Source organism: Hyalella azteca, unplaced genomic scaffold (assembly GCF_000764305.2).
Source record: "Hyalella azteca isolate HAZT.00-mixed unplaced genomic scaffold, Hazt_2.0.2 contig16660, whole genome shotgun sequence".
Lineage (NCBI taxonomy): Eukaryota > Metazoa > Arthropoda > Malacostraca > Amphipoda > Hyalellidae > Hyalella > Hyalella azteca.
The window spans coordinates 196505-209347 of record NW_025946472.1 but is presented as its reverse complement, the minus strand read 5'-3'; the positions used below and the strand labels follow the sequence as shown (position 1 = coordinate 209347).

The 12843-nt window shown below is 36.7% G+C and overlaps 1 protein-coding gene across 1 annotated transcript; it reads left to right on the top strand.

Annotated features, from left to right (window-relative positions):
• Positions 1 to 210: 210 nt before the first annotated feature.
• LOC108677926 (inositol-tetrakisphosphate 1-kinase-like) lies at positions 211 to 12780 on the top strand. Its single transcript, XM_018166240.2, has 10 exons — positions 211 to 526; positions 2606 to 2630; positions 4825 to 4923; positions 5060 to 5201; positions 6449 to 6544; positions 6873 to 6916; positions 8297 to 8456; positions 8968 to 9094; positions 12014 to 12123; positions 12710 to 12780. Exons 1-10 carry the CDS (start codon positions 429 to 431, stop codon positions 12778 to 12780), a joined length of 972 nt encoding a protein of 323 aa, XP_018021729.1. The 5' UTR covers positions 211 to 428.
• The last annotated feature ends 63 nt before the right edge of the window (positions 12781 to 12843 follow it).

The following is a 12843-nucleotide window of genomic DNA, read 5'->3' as shown; positions in this document are numbered from 1 at the left end:
TGTCATTTGATCTACATTAAGTTACAAGTGAGAATGATGCCATTTCATCGAATTCTTAAATTAATTATTTATTTTGTCTGTTAATATGACATGATGAATCATAGCATCAGGTTTATGGCCGAGTTTTTCTAGTCTTATCTGCATGAGCGTGCAATCTTATCAAGGTGAGACGAGATAGAATCTAGTGCATTCGCAAGTCTACCCGTACGTTGAGCGTTCACTTCTTATGAATTGTGTTTCATTTATCATAATTGCCTCTTGAAAATAGAAGTTGGACCTTTGTGTTGAATAAATATAGTATAAAAGTTACAGAGGAAGTTATTTCTTGGACATTCATTGCGCGACCCTTCACAGATCTGTTTGACGGACGGACTGCCCGCGCGTATTGAATCAGCCGTCGCTGTTCTAATTTTGACGTGGGGTCAAAAATGGAGGAAGGGGCGCTGCCAATGAAAAGGGTTGGTTTTTGGCTGAACGAGAAGAAGTGCAAGAAATTTGATGTCGAAGAATTCGCGGAAGAATGCAGGTTGGTTTAATTTTTTTTTATTTTAATGTATGACGCAGACTCATGACTGTCACAGACTCACAGTCAAGTCACATGATGACAGATGATGTATGTAGAGCAGGAAAGTAGGCATACCAGCATTATCATGCATGAGAGTGATGAGACATTGGTTTAAATCTGAAGTAGAATAGAAAATTAAAAATAAACTCATTCTAAAAAATCTCTGGTTTGTCACTAAGCCAATATCCCTATCATGTATGGGATGGGAATTGGGAATAAGGTAGCCTGGTAGGTATATTATTATGTTGGTTATATTCATCAAATCCAAATCAAATAGATCATTTCTTTTGAAGACTGATAATTTTAGTGATGTTATTATTGACATTAATGGTATTTTCCATCAAATTTAAAATTTAAAAAAATATATGACATGGAGCTACACATTTTACTGATTTTAGTATACCTAATTAAGATATTTGAAAACTTTGCTTTGAATGTAAATATTTTAACATCTCAGGGCTCACTGGCTCAGGTCACAAACCGTCACATTCTTTTAGCTGTTAGCTCCATTTTTTGTTTCATATCATGAATTGCTTGTTTCAGAATTGCTTCTATAACTATGTTCCAAATTCTAACTGAGCCTGCAGGTTTAACCCTTTGGTAGGCTGACAATAAATTTGTAAAATTTTGTATTTCTGAGGCCAGCACAAAAAAAAAAAAATGACCCATTCTAAGATAGGTACATTTACTCATGATAATTTTTTTTACTGATATATTGAAGTAGTAAAAAGCTACACATTGAAGGAGTAAAAAGCATTTGAATCATCATCATGTATCATATATAATTGCTTTGCTTTTAAAGCATTTGATGGAAATTAACATTAAAAATTCACAAATGAAGTGAAATTACCTCCAAGGCTCCAATATGCTTTACTGATTTAGTATTAATAAATTGCTAATATTAATTGAAGAATTACTGATATGTTCTTCCATATTAATAAATAAATTGTGAAAAAAGCATCAATTTTGGTGTTTATAATGTAGCCTTAACATTAACAGGAGGGCAGAGATTTTGCCTTTGAGTTAACTTACTATAATGTTTTCTTTCCCATCAAGAAGTTAACTGAACATGTCTGAAGTTATTTGTAGCTAATATATGATGTAGGTACTGTCAAATGAGGTAATAAGGGATTATTTTTTTGTTTTTAATTGATAACTTCTTACCATGAAACATTTCATAACTGAGTTTGGGCTCATTTTAAAGGTCTTTGCAGGGCTATTGTAAGGCATCCCCCCAAAAATCCCTTCTGTTATTTGTAAAGTGCCAGAAGCAGAATAAAGTGTCTTGAATTACCCTGGGAACGAGATAATCTGGGACACTTGATTGTCCCAGATACTACAGACCTTAGCAGAAGTAGGTACTTTTCCAAAATATCATTTTAAAATTTTTTTCATGTGTTTTCTAGAGCTAGTAAATGTATGGTTTCCAAGCTTCCTGTATGCTACATAGATGAGAAAAATGTTGTTTGTGCCTTTTTTTTAGTTTTGCAATAGGTATTTCAATTAGTTGTGCTGCTATATGGGGATGGGGACTGTCCCAATTGATTGGGGACATTGGGTAAATTGGGACATGATGGGGACTGTCCCAATTTACCCCCACTAGTCCCTTATTACCCTGTTTGACTGTATATAATTTTTAAGGAAATTTAGTAATAAGTATTTACCTGTTTTTATAAGGAATTGTTTTCACTAAAATACATTGAAACATTTCTCTAATTTTGTAAACCCAAGTTGATGCATTTTCTTGAACAGTTGTAAATTAGCATTAGTGATTTCATTTTCTAAATTATGTATCTCACTAATATAAATTCATAAAAATTCATTTAGTTGATATTTAACTTACTTTTTTAAGCAATACAAGAATTATCTAACTTTGATAGAGAATAATTTTCAGGTGCCTTTATAGGAAATATACCAGTAGTATTGTATCTTTGCTAGAGAGTTTATTGTACAGACTTGTATTGTGTTAAGGCATATAGAAACTTATCCCTCCAATGATATTCTATATGTTTATTCAGAAGTAATGTGTTTTCTTTTCAGGAAGCAAATGTTGGATGTGGTCAAGGTGTGTATTTCGTGATGATTGCCTTGTAAGTCTTATGGTTCTTTTTTCTGTTTTCTTAATTATTAGTATTGATTATATAAAGTCTGGTCATCAAATAAGAGTAAATTTGGTAATAATTGGGTTGTCCTTTGAGCTTCACAAGCCAAGTATCTAGGTGCATATGAATAATTGAAATTATTGATATTCAGAACAGCTTTTCACATTTGTGTCCTTGTGGCTTTTGCTGGGAACCTGTTCCTGAAATAAATGTTGCATGGGGGAATAACAGTCCATTCCACTTGCCATTTGATCTTGTCAGGACATTTTGTGACAACTGTGTACAAATAATTTTCATTTTGTGCCATGTGTCATGGTTATAATTGTAGAAAACATTACAATTTTGTTCATTTCAACTGCAGTCAACATCCTGAACAAATGCATTCACTGTGATGGGAAGGTAATATAAAAAACCATTTCAAGTTGATAATAACATAGAGCTTATGATTTACAGTGAACCAATGCATTTTTGCATTTTGACACTTGAGGATTTGCCCTTTTGGAAATTATTTTAAGGGAACACTTACTTTTCCTTGAATTCAGATGTTCAATATTGTGTAACAGCTTGGTGTTTGTGTCAAGTCAAATTCTTTAATTCATGTATCTATGGATGAAACACCACTGCCCATACACTGATGCATAAATGATACTTATACTTACCTGATTGCATTAAATTGTTAGTACCGGTATAGGTTCATGGAGTACATTGGGAGGAGGGTTGGTGATAGGTTGATCTGTAATCTTCATGAGAGGGTATTGGGCTGTTTAAATAAATACTTGTGGGTTTTCTGGTACCAATTGAACATTCCTTAATTGTCCTGTAAACAGTTACTAATAGATTATTTTTAATCCTAATTCAATGACTATACCAATGCTGATTAGTTTTGTACCAGCAGGTGACTGCTTTAGAATTGATCTCACCCATTTTTCCTACTTTAGTCTTAAGTAACTCTCATCACTGTGGTCTAATTTAGACAAATTGCCATTTCCATCTTGTAGTTTATATTGAGTGAGTTGAGTTTTAGTTTATGCTGCTTCATTTATTGTTAAATCTTTTACATTTTTTCACTAGTCATTTTCATTATAGCATAAAATGCAAACCGTTTGAGGTGGTTTAACATTTTTGGGTATGTTTCTAAGCTCATAGAAGTGTATCAGACCTCCTCCTCCCAGCAATCATTGATTCTTATTGGATCTTTCTTGTATAATATAGTGTTTAGAATTTCTTTAGCTCTGTTCAGCTGAGTTATCTGTATGTCAAAAAGCTGTATCACATCAGAGTATTTTTCCCCTTAAATTTTCAGTAAATTCTATCTCTTATTTATTCTAGTAGATGACATGATGCTTACTTGCATAGTGTGTCTATCTCAATGTCTCTAAAATATATATGAAGGCTGTGGGAAGCATATTATCTGTTAGGCTCTCCTTGGTAACTAGACAAGTTGGTGCTATGCATTGCAAGTCATCATTGGTGATATTTATGTTTTGCATCATACAAGATGATTGTTGGGTATAGGGAGCTTTTTTCTGGATTTTTGATTTGAAGCTTTTCTATGTTGCTGGAGGGATCATCAGTTTTGATTTGCATAAATTACAAATAAATATAATTTATAGTTTAGTATGGGTGTGCTTTGTGCTTTATTCAATCTTTGATTATATGGTTCTTATTGTATGTATGATAGTTATTCATGAGCTGGCGTATTCAAAATTTCATGTTTCTATACTGAATTTTTGGAAGGTAGGTCCATAGGAATTTGTAGTGTTTTGGTTTGGTTGTGGTTTTGTTTCTTGTATGCCATGATTTAAAGAGACAGAATAATGTAGGGTCAAACAAAATCCATGGGGTGTGGGTAGGTTATTTTGGCACTTTAGGATAATTTGCACTCAGAGGGTTAAATAATAAATTGAGGAACATCATAGATGATGAAATTTAGTGCTTTTATGCACAGTAAACCACGTGTAGCTCATAGACACGTGAATTTTTAAAGTATTTCCTAGGTATTCACATAGTCTTGCAATGAAAAACTCTCAGGGTTTGTTAACTTCTTGCAACTGAATTTTTTTTGCTGGAGCTGCTTAACAAAATATTTTCATGTGAAAATTCTTATATAAATTCACATAAAAACCAAATATTTCAACAAGTTCAACTCATTTTCAGCTGGACTTGGACCAACCTCTTGAGGATCAAGGTCCATTTGATGCCATTCTGCACAAGATGACAGCCATGTATGCCCAGGCTTTGTGTGGGGACATGGAGGTGGGTGTTCAAATAGAAACATGCAGTATCTGGAGTATCTCTCAACATACTAGTATCAAAATGAGTGTTACAGAATTTGATACAAGATATGCCATTACAATATCTCAATGATATAAACTTCGGACAAATATTGCAGGCAAGAGTACAAGCTGAGCGTTTTGAGAGTGGCGTGGCGAGTCTCTGGAACGTGCCTGTTCTGGACCCCCTGCCTGGCGTGCATACGCTGCTGCACCGTCCCGCTACCTATGCACTGCTCGAGGCCATCACGCGTCACCTCGGTACCTACATTAATAATGTCAGGCTGTCACTGAACTGTTGTTGGGCTAATATTGAATGGTTATCAGGCTGTTAGTGAACTAATGTTGCATTGTTAAAAAACTGTTGTAATGCTGTTAGTGAACTACTCTTGCATTGTTAACCAACTGTTGTCATGCTGTTAGTGAACTATTGCCACGCTGTTATTGAACTATTATCATGCTTTTAGTGTACTATTATCATGCTGTTAGTGAACTATTGTCATGCTGTTAGAGAACTATTATCACACTGTTAGTAAACTATTGTCATGTTGTTAGTTAACTATTGTCACACTGTTAGTGAGCTGTTGTCACGATGTTTGTGAGCTGTTGTCACGGTGTTAGTGAGCTGTTGTCATGCTGTTAGTGAGCTGTTGTCATGCTGTTAGTGAGCTGTTGTCACACTGTTAGTGAGCTGTTGTCATGCTGTTAGTGAGCTGTTGTCACGCTGTTTGTGAGCTGTTGTCCCCCTGCCTGGCGTGCATACGCTGCTGCACCGTCCCGCTACCTATGCACTGCTCGAGGCCATCACGCGTCACCTCGGTACCTACATTAATAATGATCCAATCAAAGCTTATTGATGAACTATTGTCAGGCTGTCACTTAACTGGTGTTGGGCTAATATTGAATGGTTGTCAGGCTGTTAGTGAACTAATGTTGCATTGTTAAAAAACTGTTGTAACGCTGTTAGTGAACTATCGTCATGCTGTTAGTAATCTATTGGCTGCTGTTGGTGTAGTGTGATGACACAACTTCTGGTGAATTTATTATGCTATGCTTGTTGCGCAATTGCAAAATTAAATGGAAATAGGTCTACAAGTAAAGTGATACAATGCATTAGAATAAATGTTATGTTACTGGTAATTCGACATTGTGAAATTGTAATCCAACTTGAATCATAGTAGTTGACTATCAACTTTAAGTTAATAATCCTCAATTGAGCTAAATTCAATGAGAAATTCTCATACAATTGTTTAATCTTAATGTCGCTAACTCTGTTATTTATTAAATAAAAATTTGTTGGGACATAAACGTTGGTACCTCTGTATAATTTTTTCACAATAATTATTCTTGATCTTTATCAAAGAATGATTTTCTGCTGTGCTTTTCAACCTAAGCGGCTCGAGAGCTTGTTGATTTTTCCTAAACTGAACTGAATTTTGCTGTTAATTTTTCCTAAACTGAACTGAATTTTGCTGTTGATTTTTCCTAAACTGAACTGAATTTTGCAGAGAATATCACAACTCCACCGTATGTGGAGCTCCCTGACACTGACATCGAGACCAAGAGGGCGTTGCTGGCGAGGTCTGGTGTAAGTTTTCCTATTGGTGAGTTCACCTAACCGTATGCTACTGTACTGACACATGCAATTAGTACGAGAAAATAAATGCAGCTTCTTGAATGTGCTTTGTTTTGCGACGGTCTTGAATGCGACTGTCATGATTGTTACTTAAATGGCAAAAGAATCTCTCTTAGATGGGTAATTATTGATTTAAATTTTAGTTTATTGAAAATATTTTATGTAGTCCGTGCGAATATTTACCTGTGACAATTAACATAATTTTGATCAAAACCATTATGCGTGTCAAATTTCAAACATCTGTAAAACGGCGCCAAATGTCGTCCAGCAATTTTATAGTTATTTCTGACCAACAGTTTGCAAACCTGTGTTTGGCTGCGGCGGAACTGCAGCTCACGAGGTCTGTTCTGATTTGTTTCTATACTTCTTAATTGAGGATTTACTTCAAATGTACTATTTTATAATGTACATTTTATTTTATCATGTATTTTTTCATTAACAGCGTTCACAATAATTGCAATATGAATCATGTGCTAAGTGTTGGGTACTGCCTAATGGCGAACATTGAGTGCATTTGTTCATATTCCATTCATTCGAGGAGCAAGCCAGACCAGGGCCTATACTTTCAAAAAAAATTTAAGAGATCGTCAGCTCATCGGCCAATCATTGACGACCTTTCAAACAAAATCCACCAATCATAGACAAGAAAATGGAGCGTAAGTACTTACGTTCACTTACTAGCAAGTTTTGAAAGTATGGCCCCAGGTCTTAGCTTGCCTCATTAGCGGCTCTTTGATCAGTCACATGTACAGCTCGTACAGTGACGCTGATTGTCATAGCACCTGCACGCTCTCCTTCCATATATATCCCAGTGTTGATGTGCTAATGTACATATGCTAGATATTTACTAGCCTGACTTTATTTTATTTGCTTACCATCTTCNTTCTTTCAGAGCCGTGGAAGCATTATTTATTGTAGTGTTTAATGATGCCCCGTTGGCTGTGCCGGCCCTGTCTCTTATACACATCTAGATGTGTATAAGAGACAGATGTAGAGCCGCTACCGCTACCGCTACTGAAAATGTAGCGGCCGCTAGTAGCGGCCGCTACATGTAGCGCGCTACTGCCCACCTCTGTGTACATATGCTAGATATTTACTAGCCTGACTTTATTTTATTTGCTTACCATCTTCTTTTCTCAGTAGGCTATTTCAATTCTCTTATAGGTTAATTGGTACTTGGCCAACATTTAATTAGTAGGTATAGTTCATTTCAGGTTGAATTTATTATAAGTATTTCGGATAGCTTGTACACTTATTACTTTGAACGTAGCTTATGACATGAAGTATATGTGATGAATGTTTACAAGTTTGCATGGTATACACTGTAATACTAGAGTGGGTAAAAGTTGCCACATGTCTTCTGTGTTATCGTAAGTATAAGTTGGCATAGTATGTGCTGTACGTTTGGCGTAAAAGCAACCTAGGATGGTATTTTTACCCGTTAAATGCAGATACCCGTTAATAACATTCCGACTGGATTTCTTTAAAATGAATAATCCCGTATTTGTGGGATGTTCATCAGCAATATAATTAATGCATGATCATTGCAGCTTTCGGCATTTCTTCTTCACTTCTTCTTTCGGCATTGCAGCTAAAGCACTTTTTTCGGGGATGAATGCATTTTTTCAACTATGCTAACATTTTAAAATCTAAATTTATTAAAATATCTTTATTTATTTTCGTCAACATAAGCCAAATTTAAATTTTTAATGCATGGCAGCTGGCGGTGGTGCTGAGCGAGCGTCGCCTACAGGAGTGGCAGGGGCCGTGCGTGGCGCAGTCGTTCGTGCCACACGGCGCGGTGCTCTACAAGCTCTACGTACTCGGCAGCGTCTGGCATCTCGTGGTGCGGCCTTCACTCAAGAACTTCAAGGCAACAGGTCAACTAATACTTGGGATAAACACTCAATTTTAGGATATTTAAAGTATTGTTTTTGGATTGCTCACATCTAATACTACTGGAAATAAACACTTATTTTCAGAATCTTCAAAGTATTGTACAGGGATTGCCCACACAATGCAGTGAAGTAAATTACGACTTGATGGCGTTTAGAAAGGGTGAAAAGGTTCTCTGATGTATGTTGACTCGTAATGCCTGAAACCAACAACTTTGCTGATGTTAGCATCAGTCCGTTGTAGGCCGTTCATCAGGTGTTCAGAGTCCACCTTCTCTTTCAAACATAGACATAATAAAGAATAGTATTTAATTAATCCAGCATATTCTCCGTTCGTCATAGGCAAGACACAATTCGTAAAAATATTTCCCTGCCCTAGCCACGGCGATTCTTTCTTATAAATTATTCTACAGGCTGAGAATTTGAGCTTTAGTAGAACTTTAATTATGTATTTCGTGCACAATAGTAGAATTTTAATTATATATTTCATGCACAGACGCCCCTACGGTGCACTTCAACTCGGCGAAGGTCTCGAAGGCAGGCTCCTGCTCCACCCTCACGCAGCTCGATAAGAACGACCGTCACACCGTCGTGCCTGAGCCGCTTCCTGGAGTCCTGCAGGAGTGAGCATTGCTTCTTTTCTTCATTCGGTCCAATAATATTACCTTTCTTCTTAAACTTCTATCCTGTCGGTCGTTGTTAGCACTAGTTGGAATGTAAGAAGAAGGAACTATGTTCGAGGATTTATTGCTCACGGCTGACCAATATCTTTTATAATTTGTGGTCTTCACAAAACACAAGAGGTGTGCACTCAAGAACTACTGTTTTTTTTAAAGAAGTAATACAGTGGCGGAAATGGCTATACGACCACCCGTTTTTTTTCCGAATAATTGTTGTTGGATAAAAAATACTGGATTCTAATTATACGAGGCTAAAGTCTAAACTACGTTTAAAAACGGTTCCAACGCTATACGAAAAATTTTTTTTTCAAAATATATGAGTAGTAATGGTGAAATTTAGAAAAACCTAAGTAATATGGCTATAGGACCAAGGAATGTTTTTCTACATTTTAGTATCTTTCCTTGATATTTTCACATAAAAAAGTACAGCAACATAAAGAATATCCTGATTTTCACCATTTAGGGTACTTCTGGTTTACTTCTGTTGTAGTTCAGTGTCCTCATTTATATTTTTTCAAAGTAAAAAAGATTCCAAAGGAGACAAGACTCGCATAGGCCGAAAAGGCGCAGATTTTGGTCTTTGCGAAATGCGGTAGAAGCCAACGGGACATTGCAAAGGAAATAAAATGCTCAAAAATCTTCGTACAATAATTTTTTGCTAATTGGACGTTTACGGATCAAAAATGAACGCTGGACCAACCCCAAAATTAACCGACAGGGATCTTAGGCGACTGTTTCCAGAGGCCTCTAAAGCTGGCGCTACCTCTACTTTTATAACATTGGCCATTCACTTCTTTTCTTCATGCGCTCCAATAATATTACCTTTGTTCTTAGACTTCTATCCTGTCGGGCGTTGTTAGCACTAGTTGGAATGTAAGAAGAAGGAACTATGTTCGAGAATTTATTGCTCACGGCTGATCATTATTTTTTATAATTACAGTACACCAACATAAAGAATATCCTGATTTTTGCCATTTAGGGTACTTTTGGTGTAGTTCAGTGTCCTCATTTATATTTTTTCAAAGTAAAAAAGATGCCAAAGGAGACGAGACTCACAGAGGCCGAGAAGGCGCAGATTTTGGTCTTTGCGAAATGCGGCAGAAGCCAATGGGACATTGCAAAGGAAATAAAACGCGCAAAAATCGTTTTACAATAATTTTTTTCTAATCGGACGTTTACGGATCAAAAATGCACGCTGGACCAACCCCAAAATTAACCGACAGGGATCTTAGGCGACTGTTTCCAGAGGCTTCTAAAGCTGGCGCTACCTCTACTTTTATAACATTGGCCATTCACTTTGATGTTGCGAAGGCAGACTTCGATGCATCAGTCAGACATTGCATGACTCGAAGAAATTCAAGTAAATGAAGCGGTAAAATGCCCCTATGTTCAAACAAAAGCATATTATCAACCTCCTAAAACTTGCTGAAAGAAATTTGCTTATCGATGAGAGATTATCTTCAGTGATGAAAAAAGTTCACTCTTGATGGTCCAGATGGATGGCAATGCTATTGGCAACACCTGGACCGTGAGCCAGAATTCTTTTCCAAGCGGCAATCTGGTGTTGGTTCGGTCATGGTTTGGGATGCGTTTAGGTAAAATCCGAAAGGTAAAATCAACTCTAGCTATTTTACAAGCGAGACAAGATTCCGAGGCATAGCACACGCTATTTCACCATCTTCTCCCTTTTGCCGATTAGAAATATGAGGGATCATATGTTTTCCAGCAAGATAATACTTCGATTCATACTTCAAAATCAGCAAACAAGTGGTTCCAGAGCAGAATTTTACCCTGTTGGCTTGGCCAGAGCTTAGTCCTGACCTCAACCCCATTGAAAACCTATGGGGCATCATGACGAGGGATGTTTACCAAATTGAGCGCCAGTTCCAATCTGTGAGTGACCTGAGCACGGCTAACCTTCGTTTCTGGGATAAAATTCCTCAAAAGACTCTGGATAATTAGGTAAATTGCATGGGGAGAAGATTCATTGAGGTAATTAAGGCGAAAGAAGGTAAGATTGCCTAGTAAAACGAGTGTATGGGATCCAAAAATGGGAAAACCTTCATTGGTCTTAAAACCATTTCCACCCAGGTTGTTTCTAAATTTCATCATTTCTTCTCATATATTTGGAAAAAATTATTTTTTTTTCGTATAGCGTTGGAACCGTTTTTAAACGTACTTTAACCTCGTATAATTAGAATTCAGTATTTTTTATGCAAGAGAAAATGTTTAAATAAAACCGGGTGGTCGTATAGCTATTTCCGCCACTGTAAGCTTGCTGCACAATGAAAATGAACAGCTTCCCTTGGTCTGGTTACTACATTGAATTGCGTTTGTTGCACTCTCAATAAGTTGCGGCTATTATTGCTATGACTTGTGTTCGTATAAGTCCACTCCTCAAGATACGAGCGATTTTGAAAATAGTGCAGAAAGGTTGTCTCTTAATATACCAGTGTACTTGAAATGTCGTTGAAGCCCAAGCAACGCTAATTGATGATACTTTTAAATGAAAGACGAACGCTATTTCACTTGCATTGTTCATTGATAACTGCTCATTAGCAAGCTCTATGCAGAAACTGTTTTCAGCTGTGAAAAGCACCTCAGTCTCAGGCTTGTTTATATACGTAACCGTAAACAGCACTTCTTTCTGGGATGAATGTATTCTTTCCAACTATGCTATCATTTTAAAATCTAATTTTATTAAAATATCTATATTTATATTCGTCAACATCAGCCAACTGAATGTTGACGAATATAAATTCCAATTGATATTCATTGAAAGTTTTTGTTTTGGTTGAGGTGACTACAGTATACACGAGAGGGTTATGATATCGCTAAAATTGCTTCAAAACTAAACTACAGGATTGTTGACGTGGTGGGGAAAAGTTTGAACATGGACCTGCTGGGCATTGACGTGGTCATCGACAGCCAATCCGGCCACTACGCCATCATCGACGTCAACCCTTTTCCTAGTGAGACGTAATCATAACACGTGATGTTGGTCAGCTTTGCTAACATTCTTGTGCTTGCTACATTTACAAAGCGTTATCTTTTCAAATTTCAACCATTTTAGCTCGGAAATATCATGCTTGTTATTGAGTTATTAAATAAAGTTTGTCTCATCCTGCTGTAACCGTGAGAAGATGAGATTTATTATATTCACATAATTGCTTTATCGCGAGTCGAAACGAGATATGAAGGATTGTTAACAAATGTTACCGAGTTATTGTTTTGATAAGAATTTATGCTTCATCATTACATCTTTCCTACCGAATCACCCGTGTTATCATGAGCGTGCGATTAGTTAAGCAACTCCAAATTCAGTGATCCTTTCACAACAGGTGAATAGCCTAGGATAGTTGTTAGACTTACTAGAATATGTTATATTTCCCTGATGATGAGCATAGTGCTGACATTCGTAGCAACAATAAGTCCTTGGAAAATCGGTCACTATGTCTACTAATACTCGTCATTGATATTTTGTGATGGACCAATACTAATAATACTCGTCAACTAATACTCGTACTTGCAAATATTTATCAACTAATTTTCATGCAGGCTACGACTCCGTCGACGATTTCCTGCCTTGCCTGGCTCGGCTACTGAGGCACAAAGTTGACTCGGTCTGAGCTTGGGACACCTGGCTGTGGGTCTCAGTTGTTAAGTTGGCAGGATTAATAGCATTTATGTAC